Consider the following 17681-nt stretch of genomic DNA (forward strand, 5'->3'; position numbering starts at 1 on the left):
ACATATATATATATATATATATATATATATATATATATATATATATATATATATATATATATATATATATATATATTTTTTTTTTTTTTTTTTTTTTTTTTTTTTAAAAAGAAAAGAAAAGAAAATGCTATATTAGCGTTAAAGAAATTTGATAATATGTTGGGGGGAGACAACATTGTCTGTGGGAGGACTTGTAAAAGTAGAGCGTCTCTTCATTGCCCACCTGGCTGGGTCTTCAGAGTTCCTGCCCTGGTCTGTGTGATTCTGGTTCCCGAAACCTGCTGAACATCTTCTACACCAGTGATTCCAAAGTGTTCTTGGTCTTCTGATCAGGCCACTTAATGAAAAAGACGACTGATTCGAAAACTTAATGGTTTTCTTTCTTGGTACTGGCAGAGAGATCTGCCCCCTTTGTAGCACCCCATCACAACCCAGTAAAGCAGGGGTAGCTCCAATCTGGCCACACAAATAGCTATGGAAAACTGTTATTTAATAAATTTTACAACATGTCACGCTGATAAAGACTTCACCCATTCATGCTAGAGTAATAAAGTAATAGATGAATAATTAGATGACTGAAAAGAACAAATTTTTTTTACTTTGTACAATATATATGTACAAAGTAAAATAAATAATAAAAATAGTACATTTTCTATGAATTAACAAAAACATTCTACTTCATAATTACAGGGCAGTCTGGGGAATACACTACCAGAATTGTCTGTCAGTTTTTTCATTTATTTCTTACAGTTTAAGCAAAAAGATTGGTGCTGACAGGTTTCTTTCATTTACTAAAACATTGTTAATTTATTATATAGAAAAACTGAGACCTGCTGTTGAACGTAATCCTCTTTTAGTTATAATGTGATATCTCATTAAATGTGTAGGTACCTGGCCAATGTTCCCTCTAAGCTGCACGCGTGCACAGTTGCGCACTGCTGGCATGGTCTCTGCTCACAGAAAATCTGCATTGCGCACAGAAAAAAATCTAACCTGAATTGAAATTAAAATTAAAACCAACACCAGTGTTTTAGTTAGCAAAGCGGCGTGGCTAATGTGGAGTGAAGCCACGTTAATGACAACGTGCACAACCATTGGAGATGTGAGCAGGACAGACGGAACAATTGACGGAAAAAGTGTGGACTTTATACCAGTTTTTAAATTGTGTTGATGGGCCATGTAAAACCAGAGTTATGTTAACAAAAATCAAAAAAATGATATGGCAACATGGCATTTAGTTGTTTAGGAGGGGGGGGAAGTTTTAGGAGTGAAGGGGGTGCTTTGAGATGTGAGAGATTTGCGACGTTTAGTGCAAATCTTATGTACTTAGTGTGTTGTCTTCTGTAGCTAGTGTGTAGGGTAGTCAATAGTTTTGTTGTGTGTGTCAGAACAATGAGGCGACTGCTGAATGTTACAGGTGTTACAGGAGTGATACATCTCCTGTTGTCAGGGCTGCAGATATCAGGCTTGTGATGTTCTCCTTTATCTCATAGTGGAAAGAAATTATTTTTTGGAGTAAATAATTTATGTGGCATCAAATTTCATGCAGAGCACCTGATTGTTTTGTAAATAGTTTGAAAGGTTTGTTTAAAACAATGCCTTGGCTGCATTTTTTGGTAAACATCTGCAAAAAACTTTGTTGTTTGCATAACTCAACATTGGATATTATATACTGTATTTTGCAGACAGAGAGTTACCGGACTCTCTCCCAAACCACAGACTTATACTCATAATACAAGTCACAGCTTTATAAAAAAGAAAGAAAGAAAGTTGTGTGTATAAATTGGAGTTCAAGTTATTTTTTACTTCCAATAGCGTTAACATACTACACAGGTCATGAACAAGATCTTTTTTTTTAAATTTTCATTGTAAGTGGGCTAAAACAGTTAATTAAAAGTAGTCTAACATAAATGTAAATGCTTGTGATGCCTTAAAGGCATTTATGCCATTTATCTTTAATGTTTGCTTTATAACAATTCATTTGTATGTATTTAAGTTAAAAAGAACAGTAAAAAGAGTTAAAAATGTTAAGAAGATTTAATTTTGAAGGTGAACTTGCTAATAACCTCCCTTACATACACGTAAGTGTATATATGTCATGATGAAGGTGTTAAAAAAAGCATAAATAGAGGTGTTTTTTAAAAACTATATTTTATTTGTCGTTCATGAGGGTTGATATGTATATGTTAAAAAAGGCATTCATTTTGATGATCATTACTGTTGCTCAAGCTAACACAAAGATGTAAAGTCATATTTTGAGTTATTTCGTGATACAATATTTATGTAAACACAATCATTTTTTCTATTCTGTATTTCTTTTCAACCACAGCTTGTCAAATGAAAATTGTGAGTAAAAAGTCAACTCTACTCAGACTCGTGTATTCATTGACAGAGGTTTAGCTTGGTGTTTAATCAGAGTTGCTACACTCTGCAACAGAACACTACAATGCTGTAATTTGATTATTTTAATAAACCATGTGACTTGGATGGATTCGATGCTGGCGTGACCACAGTACACACGTCTGCTGTCGCTCACAGTGGTCCAAGGGACCGCTCAGGGAGTTTGTGTGTTCGCTCAGACACATGAAAAATTAGAGGGAACATTGTAACTGGCCCACTTATTGTATGTAAGCCAGTATGTTATTGTATATATTCATATATATTAATATGCTATCCTTCCAAATCTGAAGACTATGGGACAAAGAAATAAACATGCTCATATGTGTAGGCTAACTATAGTTAGTATCAGCCAGTATCAGTATCAAATATTTTTGTGATGGTAAACTGTGCTTTTTATTAGAGAAGTCATTGGCCTTTATAAACTGTGGTGCAGTTTCAAATGGCAACTAATTGTAGTTTCTTCAGTAGCTGGTCAGTAGCTTACAATACAAGAAGTAAGTTGGGTAATTAAAATATTTTTAAAGATGCACTGTGTAACAACCCTTATTGTGTTATAGCACTACTAGGGGGGAGGTTGTCCTACTATGGTAGTATTTGGGGGGAGTCTCCTAGGGGGTTTCCAAATTCATAGGCTGCATCCTCCTGAGGCTGCATTTGTAAGACGATTACGTCAACGGCAATGTGACGAAGGCTGTCCAAATTCACAGACTCTTCCAAATACAGCCGACAAATGCGTCCTTATTTTCCCCAGATTTGAAGGATGGGTCAGGTGTTCCCTTCGTGGCCCACCATATCCCAGAAGTCATAGCGCAACCCAGCCAATTCCAGTTTCCAACAATGACAGCAGCTACTTAGTTTTAATATTACTCATATTACTCTTTCTGGATCACAAAATAAACTTTTAAGATATTTTCAGGCGAGAATGTAATTGTGTAAACTTCAAATATCAAGACATCACATATTTGCAAAAGTGCTCCGACGTTTTCAGAGACATCTGTTACCCATCAGCCTGATAGCTAACTGGAAAGTTGAGGCTCACTAGAGCCGGCGAGAACACTGGACTCCCAGCACATTGTTTTCAGACCCCGTGTGGTCTTTCGCCAGTCAGGTTAAACATTATATATAAGTCACTTAGAATAAACGTCAAACAGAAAACTTATTAAACAGTAGTGTGAGATGATCGAGAATTTACGCCACTGTCCTGTTATATTTTAGATAGCAAGGAGCAGACGGCTGAGTTTATTAAACTCCAACGAGACAGCTGGTGATGCAAATTTGAAGGCTAGACCGTCCAATTCCTCAGCCACTCACTTCCGGCCTACCTGGCCCTCGGAGGACCCGGCCCGCGTAGACAGGCAGAGTCCTCAGGAGTATGCAGCCTATGAATTTGGATACGGCTCTAGTTTGTGTGTGAGTATAGTGGCAGCTGTTACATGTTGCTCGCGTGGCTGTCCAGAGAGAGACCTCATCATTGTAACGGACTGGCGCTGGCGACTACCGATCCCCACACATCTATGTACAGAAAGAGTAGAGCCGTGGAGACCTGGCTTGTATGGTTTTATGTTGCTAAAAAGGAATAAAGGTCTGTTGTTCGATTTAACTGACTGGCTTCGAGTTATCCGGCTAACCTCCACACCACATGCCCGCTGGACCTGGTAGGCGCTCCTTTGTTGCCAGACTGCCGTTACAACTGTTAAGTGATGTACTAATCCACCTGTGCGTGATAAAAACATAAGCTTAAAAAATAAATCAACAAAACAAAGATCTCTTATTTAGTATTTTGTTTTATTCTCTTTTAACTGAGATGACATAACATGTTTACTCTGAAAAACATATGTTATATAGATGTTCATCTACAACATTTTCTGGTCATACCTTTTTTAATATTTTTCTCAGGGTGCAGTAAAATGATATAGCATTTGGGCACAAAAATACAGAGCAACAACCCATAACTAGATGCTAAGATAGCAAATATTTCCACTGCCACAGAAAAGTTTCCAGGAGAACTGACATAAGCTGGAATGAAAGAAATCCACACAGCCCAGAAAATCAGCATGCTGAAGGTGATGAACTTTGCTTCATTGAACCTGTCTGGTAGTTTGCGTCCAAGGAATGCCAGGAGAAGACAGGCAAAGGCCAGTAGGCCAATGTAGCCAAGCAGCAGGTAAAACCCTGGAGGCCATTGCTCTTTACACTCCACAACGATCTAAAGATGTCCAGAAATGTGTTAGTATGGATTTTGAGAGATGGTACATTTTATGTGATTATACTTATTTTATGATAATGTTCAACATTTTTTAATATTAGTACAGAGAGATAATTTGTGTTATATTTTAACAACTGATTACTCACTTACTACATTGAACTATGTTCTAATCCTGAAGTCCTGAACTATAAGGATTAGAACATTTAAGACTATGGTTATGGCTGATGGTAATATCAAAATAAAGAAATAAAGTACAGTCTTGGTGCTTTACTCACTTTTCCAGTTGAAGCTTGGTAGTTTGGATTTCTGAATGGAAAGGGAGGTGCGCCCAAGACCCAACCAGTACAGAGGCAGATCTGGGGGAAGGATTGGATGATAGAAGAATACAAGAAGTACCAAACATGTGCAATATTCAAAAACCATTACATTTAGACAGTTTCATATTCTTCCAACCTGAGGAGCTGTAGTGCACAAGATCAGAATCCTCTGCTGAGATGTTCCAAACAGCATCTGACCCCTGGAACCTGGTACGTTCGCCCGGAAAGCCAGGAGGACCACAATAGTCTTAACAAGGAGGCAGGACAAACACAGGACAAAGCTGATCCCAAATGCTGCCTGGCGGAGCCTACATGTCCACCAAGAGGGCTGACCAATGAACACCAGAGAACACAGGAAACAGAGCTTGAGTGACAGGAGAAGCAAGAAACTTATTTCTGCATTGTTGGCCTTGACGATGGGTGTAAAGCGGAAACGATGAAAAACAATGGTGATGATGGTGGTCAGTATGAAACCCAGCAAGGTAATTGCTACCAGGATGATTCCCATTTTGTCATAGAAAGACAGGAATTCTTCTACTCCTGCAACACATTTCACTTTTTCTTTGTCTGACCAGAAGTATTCTGGACATTTAATACATTCAGTGGAACCTTTGAAAACACAGAGCACAGAAATATGCATGTAAACAGTCAGAAACTATTCATTACATATCTGTCATTTTAAATAACTTTAATAGCATTTTGAAAAAAACAAAAAACATATATGGGCTACCGGTCTGGTTGCTGATCTCTCCATCTGCACAGGGCAAACAATCAAAGCAGCATTTGGGCTCTCCTTGGCGTGTGGCCTGCCTGCTGCCAGGGGGACATGGAGCACTACATTGAGATAAAGGAACCTGAACAAGGAACAGGAAAATGATATAATAATGTGAATCAAGAGATTGTTTTAGAGAATTTGACACAGTTTATCAAATAATTTTCAACAGCTTAAAAATGTTTAGTTTTAAGTGGCATAGGGAGTTTGGGGTAACAATGACCTACCCGTGACTGTCCTTTTGTCCATACAGTCATGTCCTTCACTATGTGCAGTTGCTGTCTTTGAGGAGCTGAACCATCATAGCTTCCAACTTTGATAAATCTGGCATAAAAAAAATTCCCAATAAATTATTTAAAATTGCAATCAGGCCAAATAATAGCAATAGAGTAAAATGAATATAAATAAAGCTTCTTGTTTATGAATACTCACACTTCAATTGCATCATTAACTATTATGTTTTACCTAATTTCATCTGTGCTGTCCTTCTGCCAATTAATGATATCATAGAGAGGGACTGGCTCCCCATTGGAGTCAAAATATACATTTTCATGAAACTGGTTGGTAAAATTCACAATTTTCAGATGTTGAAGAAACTGCATGAAATAGAATAAAAAAAAATCAACACTGACAAACAAAACAGATGATTTCAAAAGAACGTTCACAAACCTTGTGTAACATATTTTGTCATAATTTCAATTACCTGACCATTTGAAAATGAGCTGTGCTTCTCACATAATCCCCTGCTAGGTCCCACAGAATCACAGTTCAAAAAAGTGTGCAGCGCATGGGCAATAGCATATACAGCTTTATACACATTATAGGATATTCTGACCTTAGTTACATCACTATAACTGCTGTAAACATATGTGAGATCCTCTAAACCTGTGCATAAAGGCTTTTCAACCACACCTGCATAATCTATATAATCCGGCACATTAAATACATATTTTTGTCCCACAATAAGTCCGGCCCTGTAACCTGAACTATTTTGAGGGTCTATTTGATAAGTATTTGGATCTTTAAAGTTATCCTGAGTATCCTGTTCATATTTGTTGGTTCTGTCTCTTTGAAACTCTAGCTTACAACCAAACTGCTCTTCCCAGAACATATTGACAAATTCCATTCCTGGTTTGGGAGAAGGTCGGACATTTAAAAGAAACTCTTTCAAGCCAGGGATGCTGACTCCAGGGAAGGAGAAGCCCAGTGTTCCCTCCAGAAGAGAGTGGAAATTTGGTGAAGCCAGTCGGCTAGCAGTCACCCAGGCTTCACTGGCTATCCACTGTATCCCTGTTACATTTCTCCTGGCAAGCTGTAGAGGCACAAACAAAGGAAAAGCAAACAAACAAAAAATATTTTATGATCAGTTTCATTTGATTTTTGTATTTTATTATGGAAGTACTGCAAAATATTTCATGCTATATGCCTAATCACACACTGGCAGACTTAACAGCTGAGATACTTACTTCTGAGAACAAATCTACCAGCTGGCCTTCTGTGGCAAAGACCACCACAACCCGAGCAGTTGAACTCTGTAATTTGTCTGCTATTTTTTGTATCTCAGCCACTGTGGATGATTTTGAGATAGTGAGATGAAATTCTACACACCCACCTTGTTGTCCAAATAGATCAGAGAATGCTTGGATCCCATAAAGACTATAGTCATCCTGAAATATATATACATAAATGACTTTAAGATAATGTTGTTATTTAAAAGAAACTAATTTTATATTTCCAAAAAGTCTTTATCTCACCGTGGTCCCTATTGTGCCTACCCAGAACCAGCCAAAGAAAGTGACAAGCTGTACAAGGCCTCTAACTTGAAAGAGATCACTTGGCACAGTTCTCAAGAATGATGGGTACAATTGCTTATCAGTAAGACAGGTACAAGTGGCAAAATAACTCACCTATAGAGAGATGGGTTATTTTATAAAACTGACTTAAAACAAACTCTAACCATAAAACATTATTAAATGTGATTAAGCAATTTATTACCAGTGGTATGTTGAAAGGGCCAAGTGTTTGAGCTACAGCTCTTGTAGGGGAAGAGGATGCAAAACCAATCACAGCAGGCACCGGAGAATAATACAGACATGTGGAAGACTCTCTTGTCTTTATTTCTTCTGTTGTGTTTTCCTTTATATATTTTTCTGTATTTTTAAGGCTGTTATGCATTATGGTTTTAACTTTAGTACCTCTATTTTTCATTTGTTTTGTTGTTACTCCTACAGTTGTTAATGTCTTCATTTCAGTACCTCTGTTTTCAGTTTCAAGTATTTCTTTAACCTGACTTTTCACTGCTTCAGAGTGACTGACTAAGGAAAAAAGAACTTTCAGACTGGTGTGGACATGGTCACAACTGTCCATAATCTGGTAGCCTAGTTTAACACCTGGTAATAGACTTGAATTACGGTTAATTTCCTCCACTGCAAACACCATGGTCATCATCCAGCGAAAGGCTCTGAGGTCAAAGCTGTCGAGAAATAAGGTGAGTATTCTTTAGCAATAAAGCAATCACATTAACACAAACACACAATGTAAATTATCTCTCTGAACCATAGACAGTGGGGGAAGAAAAACAAAAATGAAGACTCAAAAGATATAAACTGTACACTTATACTCACCCGCTGCAAGATGTAGTTTCTGGTTTAGTTTTGTAGCTATACTGTGGATCACTGGCAACATAATGCAGAGGGAAAAACCCTCCAATCACAACATCGCCATCCAAGTGCAAGGCTAGAAGCTCACTTCTTTCCAGTTTTACACATTGAGGTAAACTAGAACCACTTCTCACATCCCCTATCTTTAAACCAGGTTCTTTAAACCAGGTCCTTTGGAGCTGTCTTTCAGCTACAGAAGCATCAAAGAACATAATACAAGCAAGTTTAAAGACACAAAAAAGCAGCCAAAGATAATTACAAACGGTTGAATTCATAATGCATAATCCACTGTAGCCCTATAGAAATTGTGCTGACAACAATGCATCTCCAACATAATCTCTAAGAGTCTAATGCAGTGCATTAAAAACTATGATGGTTATGTTATTGCACTTATTCATATGAGTCATCATGAGATCACCCAATCAGAGTGAAATGCAAAAGGAGAGTGAATATTATTGTTCAAAGTTATGAAATGTCTTAAACCATCTTAATAAAATTATAATAATAATGAAAAAGAAAGAAACTGACACATATTTCATTTAAAAAACACAACATAAGTAATGACAATGATTCTATTTGCCGCTGAGTTTGAATTGATTTTCTCAATATAATGTTTGTTTCAATAGCAAAGTTATGTGGAAATATCCATAACCATGTTCCACAAATAGTGATGCTCATACCATATTTCTACCACGTAAATATTAATCTTTTCATTATATTATATTATATTATATTATATTATATTATATTATATTATATTACAGTGGGGCAAAAAAGTATTTAGTCAGCCACCGATTGTGCAAGTTCCCCCACTTAAAATGATGACAGAGGTCAGTAATTTGCACCAGAGGTACACTTCAACTGTGAGAGACAGAATGTGAAAAAAAAATCCATGAATTCACATGGTAGGATTTGTAAAGAATTTATTCGTAAATCAGGGTGGAAAATAAGTATTTGGTCACCTCAAACATGGAAAATCTCTGGCCCTCACAGACCTGTAACGTCTTCTGTAAGAAGCTTTTCTGTCCCCCGCTCGTTACCTGTATGAATGGCACCTGTTTGAACTCATCATCTGTATAAAAGACACCTGTCCACAGCCTCAAACAGTCAGACTCCAAACTCCGCCATGGCCAAGACCAAAGAGCTTTCGAAGGACACCAGGAAAAGTATTGTAGACCTGCACCAGACTGGGAAGAGTGAATCTACAATAGGCAAGCAGCTTGGTGTGAAAAAATCAACTGTGGGAGCAATCATCAGAAAATGGAAGTCATACAAGACCACTGATAATCTCCCTCGATCTGGGGCTCCACGCAAGATCTCATCCCGTGGGGTCAAAATGATCATGAGAACGGTGAGCAAAGATCCCAGAACCACACGGGGGGGACCTGGTGAATGACCTGCAGAGAGCTGGGACCAAAGTAACAAAGGTCACCATCAGTAACACACTACAACGGCAGGGAATCAAATCCCGCAGTGCCAGACGTGTTCCGCTGCTGAAGCCAGTGCATGTCCAGGCCCGTCTGAAGTTTGCCAGAGAGCACATGTGTGATACAGCAGAGGATTGGGAGAATGTCATGTGGTCAGATGAAACCAAAGTAGAACTTTTTGGTATAAACTCAACTCGTCGTGTTTGGAGGAAGAAGAATACTGAGTTGCATCCCAAGAACACCATACCTACTGTGAAGCATGGGGGTGGAAACATCATGCTATGGGGCTGTTTTTCTGCCAAGGGGACAGGACGACAGATCCGCGTTAAGGACAGAATGAATGGGGCCATGTATCGTGAGATTTTGAGCCAAAACCTCCTTCCATCAGTGAGAACTTTGAAGATGAAACGAGGCTGGGTCTTCCAACATGACAATGATCCAAAACACACCGCCCGGGCAACAAAGGAGTGGCTCCGTAAGAAGCATTTGAAAGTCCTGGAGTGGCCTAGCCAGTCTCCAGACCTCAACCCCATAGAAAATCTGTGGCGGGAGTTGAAAGTCCGTGTTGCTCGGCGACAGCCCCAAAACATCACTGCTCTCGAGAAGATCTGCATGGAGGAATGGGCCAAAATACCAGCTACTGTGTGTGCAAACCTAGTAAAGACCTATAGTAAACGTTTGACCTCTGTTATTGCCAACAAAGGTTATGTTACAAAGTATTGAGTTGTATTTTTGTTATTGACCAAATACTTATTTTCCACCCTGATTTACGAATAAATTCTTTACAAATCCTACCATGTGGATTCATGGATTTTTTTTTCACATTCTGTCTCTCACAGTTGAAGTGTACCTCTGGTGCAAATTACTGACCTCTGTCATCATTTTAGGTGGGGGAACTTGCACAATCGGTGGCTGACTAAATACTTTTTTGCCCCACTGTATATTATATTATATTATATTATATTTGTCAGAAAACCCAAGTAAAGTAAATGGACTGGTTCTTATATATCTCTATTCCACTTTTCTAGTGCACTCAAAGCACTTTAAACAACAACTTCAAGAAACACAGTTTTTCTATGCCTAAGTATATCTAACATTCACATAACACATCAGAGAGCAATTTAGGGTTCAGTATCGAGCCCAAGAAGACTCTGGCTTATGGAGGCCAGTGATTAAACCCCCAACATACTGTTTTAGTAGATGACCTTCATGAGCTACAGCCACCCCAAAAAGTCACAGTTGGCAACAACTTGGGTCGTTATTGATACTTGTGGCACAGCTATGGGTGAGTGGGCCACACTAAAGCTGATATGATGAAGTTAGTCTAACACTGACTATATCAAATTTTCTGAGCTCAAATGTGACCCAAATCTCACAGCACAGCTGCCACCTAACTATAAGATTATAAGTTTAGACAGCTCGACTCACTATCAGTGAAGGCCAAATGTGCCCCACGTTAACTGGCTGGCCAAAAACATCTATTGCAGTTTAGAGGTGTGTCAGGCAGATAGTATACTGCAAGTAAACAAAAGAAAATTTTGAAGATTTAGCACCAGTTAAGATGATTCCTCTGAAGATGGGAGAGTCTCAACCAGTAAGATGACAAACTGTATTAGGTTTGTGTCAAGTCTTAATTGCACAGACCTTGCATGTGCCAAGGAAATGAAACAAAAACACATACCTTGATTAACTGTATTCAGCTATAAATTCAGAAAATATATACAAGATAAGAGCAGCAAAATGAAGAAAAATACAAGAATAAAATAAGATAAAATAGAAAAAACATACTATACAAAACAGAATTTAAAAAAAGTACTACGTTGCATCAGAAGAGATGCACTTAGTAATATTGCACATAAGGGCACATAAGTGAAGGTTACCATGGTGTATTGGATGTGTGTGTGTGTGTGTGTGTGTGTGTGTGTGTGTGTGTCTGAACATGTGTGGTCTTGTCACGAGTTGCTACGGCAGGTATCTCCACATGTTTGATTTGCTAGAGGTTTATGCTGGATACCCTTACTGGGATTAATGTCTCCTGCTTGAATTGACCCAACAACCTTTTTCTTTCTACACCCAGACTTAATAATAATAATGAGCATGCCAGATAAGCAATTATTTACTTAACAGCAATTAATCAATTGCTAATTGGGCTACATTTCTGTATTATCAACAGACTTCCCAAATTAAATGATTTCCAAAATGATTTCATGAATGAATTTTCTCATCTGCTTTTAAGTGCTGTTGTTAAATTTGAAAAAAAAAAAAAAACCCAAAAAACCCCCCAAAAAACCCCCAACATTTTGGCAGGTGACTTTAATTTACATACTGATGAACCCTACTGTATTTTTAAATATTTTTTTAACATTGCCAAAGCAAATATGGGCGTAAATTAAACTAAAACCTAAACTGGAAAAACTACACTATGATAACTGTGACAAAAAGGACATGAACAAGATTCAAGACCAGAGCATGCGAGGAATGTGGAAAAAACATGAACATGTAACATGAGCATGACCTGAGCCGAATCATGAAGTACCTGAGCTTGACGTGACATGATGGAAGGAAAACATTGTACCCCTTGAATTAAAGATCCCGTGAGATTCCCAACTGTGTGTGTATTTCATGCCCCTGGAGGATGGACATAATAAATGTGTGCTTTCCACATTTCTGAATAGATGGTTTTATTATCCCTGCATCAACTAGAGCAACCTGCTGTTGTCTTTTCAGGGTAAACCTTGCAGGTTCAGGAGCAGCTCAACTGTTGCAAAAGGCTCAGGACAGTCACTGCTGTGTGCAGGAAATGTCAAGTGTCCTTTCCAGACACACTTCTGGTTCCAAAAGGACCAAGTCATCTGCATCTCAACCAGCAACTAATGTCCCAACATTGGGATTGGGAGACCTCAGCTGGCCTTTTGCCAATAAAGAAGAGGAGGAGGACAAACTTAAGGTTTGGAGGTGCCCAAGCATCCCCCACCTCCTGACTGGTGGTTACCCATTGGTGGCGCTGTCACTTGGTGTTCGCTCGCTCTGTGGTAGAGTATCACTTCCTGTTCCTGCTCAAACACAGTGGTGTTTCTGAGTAGCTTATTTGCTTAGCGATTTAATTAACAACTTTTAAATACATTCTTCTTTCATAGTATAATCTTCACGTGCTTCCTCCGAAGCACACTTTCTGTGTACTCACTACCTAATTTATAGCCAAAGTATTCACTCACTGTCTCTGTACTGTCTCGCTAGCCTAGCTTAGCTCGTAGCCGACTCATTAGCACCATGGCTACTTCACCTGTCCCTCCTGCACTTTCTTGCTCATTGTGTCAGATGTTTAGTTACTCCTCGGCCTCCTTTAGCAGTAATGATATCTGTAACAAATGTAGCATATTTGCAGCGCTGGAGGCCAGGATTACTGAATTGGAGACTCGGCTTCGCACCCTTCATTCACCCGCAGCTAGCCAGGCCCCTGTAGCTGGTGCAGCCGAAAATAGCGTAGGCCCCGCTAGCTGTTCCCCGGCAGGTCCCAAGCAGCTGGGGAATCAGGGCGGCTGGGTCACGGTGAGGAGGAAGCATAGTCCTAAACAGAAGCCCCAGGTACACCACCAACCCGTTCATGTGTCTAACCGTTTTTCCCCACTCGGCGACACACCCGCCGGGGGTCAAACTCTGGTAATTGGCGATTCTGTTCTCAGACATGTGAAGCTAGAGACACCGGCAACCATAGTCAATTGTCTTCCAGGGGCCAGAGCAGGCGACATTGAAGGAAATTTAAAACTGCTGGCTAAGGGTAAACGTAAATTCAGTAAAATCATAATTCACGTCGGCAGTAATGACACCCGGTTACGCCAATCGGAGGTCACTAAAATCAATATTGAATCGGTGTGCAACTTTGCCAAAACAATGTCGGACTCTGTAGTTTTCTCTGGTCCCCTCCCCAATCAGACCAGGAGTGACATGTTTAGCCGCATGTTCTCCTTAAATTGCTGGCTGTCTGAGTGGTGTCCCAGAAACGATGTGGGCTTCATAGATAATTGGCAAACCTTCTGGAGGAAACCTGGTCTTGTTAGGAGAGAGGGCATCCATCCCACTTTGGATGGAGCAGCTCTCATTTCTAGAAATATGGACAAATTTATTAAACCCCCCAAAATATGACTATCCAGAGTTGGGACCAGGAAGCAGAGTTGCAGTCTTACACGCTTCTCTGCAGCTTCTCTCCTCCTGCTACCCCCCCAAAAACCCATCTCCATAGAGACTGTGTCAGCTTCCATAAAGACAAAAAACAAACTAAAAACCAGCAACAAACAACTTAAACATAAACAATCACAAAGAAAGAACAATACAGTATCCACATCTGAACCAAAGAGTAAAACAGTGAAATGTGGATTATTAAATATTAGGTCTCTCTCCTCCAAGTCTCTGTTAGTACATGACTTAATAATTGATCAACAAATTGATTTACTCTGCCTTACAGAAACCTGGTTGCAGCAGGATGATTATGTTAGTTTAAATGAATCAACACCCCCGAGTCATTCTAACTACCAGAAATCTCGAAGCACAGGCCGAGGGGGCGGTGTGGCAGCAATTTTTCACACCAGCCTATTAATTAATGAAAGACCAAGACAGACTTTTAATTCATTTGAAAGCCTGATGCTTAACATTGTCCACCCCAGCTGTGAAACTCAGAAACCAGTCTTACTTGTTATCATCTATCGTCCACCTGGGCCTTACACAGAGTTTCTGTCTGATTTCTCAGACTTTATATCTAATTTAGTTCTGAGCTCAGATAAAATAATTATTGTGGGTGATTTTAACATCCATGTAGATGCTAAAAATGACAGCCTCAACATGGCATTTAATCTGTTATTAGACTCAATTGGTTTCTCTCAAAATGTAAAAGAACCCACCCACCACTTTAATCACACTCTAGATCTTGTTTTAACATATGGCATCGAACCTGAACATTTAACAGTGTTTCCTGAAAACCCTCTCCTGTCTGATCATTTCCTGATAACATTTACTTTTACAATAATTGATTACACAGCGGTGAAGAGTAGACTTTATCAAAGTAGATGTCTTTCTGAAAGCACTGTAACTAAGTTTAAGAATATAATCCACCCACTGTTATCATCTCCAATGCCCTGTACCAACACAGAGCAAAGCAGCTATCTGAACGCTACCCCAACAGAGGTCGATTATCTTGTTAATAATTTCACCTCCTCACTACGTACGACTCTGGATACTGTAGCTCCTGTGAAAACTAAGGCCTCAAATCAGAAGTACCTGACTCCGTGGTATAATTCTGAAACACGTACCCTAAAGCAGATGACTCGTAATCTGGAGAGGAAATGGCGTGTCACAAATCTAGAGGATCATCATTTAGCCTGGAGAAATAGTTTGCTGCTTTATAAGAAAGCCCTCCGCAAAGCCAGAACATCTTACTATTCATCACTGATTGAAGAAAATAAGAACAACCCTAGGTTTCTCTTCAGCACTGTAGCCAGGCTGACAAAAAGTCAGAGCTCTTTTGAGCCAACCATCCCTTTAACGTTAACTAGTAATGACTTCATGAACTTCTTCACAAATAAAATTTTTATCATTAGAGAAAAAATTACCAATAATCATCCCACAGATGTAATATTATCTACAGCTACTCTTAGTACCATTGATATTAAGTTAGACTCTTTTTCTCCAATTGATCTTTCTGAGTTAACTTCAATAATTACTTCCTCCAAACCATCAACGTGTCTTTTAGACCCCATTCCTACAAAACTGCTCAAAGAAGTCCTGCCATTAATTAATTCTTCGATCTTAAATATGATCAACCTATCTCTAATAATCGGCTATGTACCACAGGCCTTCAAGCTGGCTGTAGTTAAACCTTTACTCAAAAAGCCATCTCTAGACCCAGCAGTCTTAGCTAATTATAGGCCAATCTCCAACCTTCCTTTCATATCAAAAATCCTTGAAAGAGTAGTTGTCAAACAGCTAACAGATCATCTGCAGAGGAATGGTTTATTTGAAGAGTTTCAGTCAGGTTTCAGAGCTCAGCACAGCACAGAAACAGCTTTAGTGAAGGTTACAAATGATCTTCTTATGGCCTCTGACAGTGGACTCATCTCTGTGCTTGTCCTGCTAGACCTCAGTGCAGCGTTCGATACTGTTGATCATAATATCCTATTAGAGCGATTAGAACATGCTGTAGGTATTACAAGTACTGCGCTGCAGTGGTTTGTATCATATCTATCTAATAGACTCCAATTCGTGCATGTAAATGGAGAGTCCTCTTCACACACTGAGGTTAATTATGGAGTTCCACAGGGTTCAGTGCTAGGACCAATTCTGTTTACATTATACATGCTTCCCTTAGGCAGTATCATTAGAAGACATAGCATACAGTTTCACTGCTATGCAGATGACACCCAGCTCTATCTGTCCATGAAGCCAGATAACACACACCAATTAGTTAAACTGCAGGAATGTCTTAAAGACATAAAGACCTGGATGGCCGCTAACTTTCTGCTTCTTAATTCAGATAAAACTGAGGTTATTGTACTCGGCCCTGAAAATCTTAGAAATATGGTATCTAATCAGATTCTTACTCTGGATGGCATTACCTTGGCCTCCAGTAACGCGGTGAGGAACCTTGGAGTCATTTTTGACCAGGACATGTCCTTCAACGCACATATTAAACAAATATGTAAGACTGCTTTCTTCCATTTGCGCAACATCTCTAAAATTAGAAATATCCTGTCTCAGAGTGACGCTGAAAAACTAGTTCATGCATTTATTACTTCCAGGCTGGACTACTGTAATTCATTATTATCAGGATGTCCAAAAAACTCACTGAAAAGCCTTCAGCTAATCCAAAATGCTGCAGCAAGAGTCCTGACAGGGACTAGAAAGAGAGAGCATATTTCTCCTGTTTTGGCTTCCCTTCATTGGCTTCCTGTTAAATCCAGAATTGAATTCAAAATCCTGCTCCTCACATACAAGGTCTTAAATAATCAGGCCCCATCTTATCTTAATGACCTTGTAGTACCATATCACCCTATTAGAGCGCTCCGCTCTCGCTCTGCAGGCCTACTTGTTGTTCCTAGAGTATTTAAAAGTAGAATGGGAGGGAGAGCCTTCAGTTTTCAGGCCCCTCTTCTGTGGAACCAGCTTCCAGTTTGGATTCGGGAGACAGACACTATCTCTACTTTTAAGATTAGGCTTAAAACTTTCCTTTTTTCTAAAGCATATAGTTAGGGCTGGACCAGGTGACCCTGAATCCTCCCTTTGTTATGCTGCAATAGATGTAGGCTGCCGGGGGATTCCCATGATGCATTGAGTTTTTCCTTTCCAGTCACCTTTCTCACTCACTATGTATTAATAGACCTCTCTGCATTGAATCATATCTGTTATTAACCTCTGTCTCTCTTCCACAGCATGTCTTTATCCTGTCTTCCTTCTCTCACCCCAACCGGTCGCAGCAGATGGCCGCCCCTCCCTGAGCCTGGTTCTGCCGGAGGTTTCTTCCTGTTAAAAGGGAGTTTTTCCTTCCCACTGTCGCCAAAGTGCTTGCTCATAGGGGGTCATATGATTGTTGGGTTTTTCTCTGTATCTATGAAGCGCCTTGAGGCGACTTTTGTTGTGATTTGGCGCTATATAAATAAAATTGAATTGAATTGAATTGAATTGAATTGACTATTCCTGAACCCAGGTTGGCCAGCCCCCTCATCTGTCAACTCAGCACAGGGCAGCAAAATTGTCAATAGGAGCGGTCCCAAAGGTGCTGTCCACCATGACCCATGGCTACCACCTATTGTTCTCACGCAGAACCCCTGTAACAACTACTCCCACCTTTACTCCACCCTAGCATGCTCAAATACTGCAGGAAGAACTCGCCAACTTCCCAGGCAAAAGTAA

General features: G+C 39.5%; 1 protein-coding gene across 1 annotated transcript; it reads right to left on the reverse strand.

The window, feature by feature from the left end:
- Positions 1-4249: 4249 nt before the first annotated feature.
- Positions 4250-8402, reverse strand: LOC146559877 (extracellular calcium-sensing receptor-like). The gene is made up of 14 exons (XM_085243661.1): positions 8320-8402; positions 7994-8168; positions 7691-7831; positions 7450-7602; positions 7162-7362; positions 6761-6908; positions 6657-6682; positions 6399-6593; positions 6161-6291; positions 5923-6019; positions 5654-5777; positions 5060-5532; positions 4882-4962; positions 4250-4606 (listed from the first exon to the last, which is right to left on the reverse strand). Exons 2-14 carry the CDS (start codon positions 8141-8143, stop codon positions 4250-4252), a joined length of 2277 nt encoding a protein of 758 aa, XP_085099787.1. The 5' UTR covers positions 8144-8168; positions 8320-8402.
- Between the last annotated feature and the right edge of the window lie 9279 nt (positions 8403-17681).

Source organism: Mchenga conophoros, linkage group LG14 (assembly GCF_057382185.1).
Source record: "Mchenga conophoros isolate Kocher_MC1m ecotype Shallow Benthic linkage group LG14, M_conophoros_male_GT1.1, whole genome shotgun sequence".
In the NCBI taxonomy this organism is placed as follows: Eukaryota; Metazoa; Chordata; class Actinopteri; order Cichliformes; family Cichlidae; genus Mchenga; species Mchenga conophoros.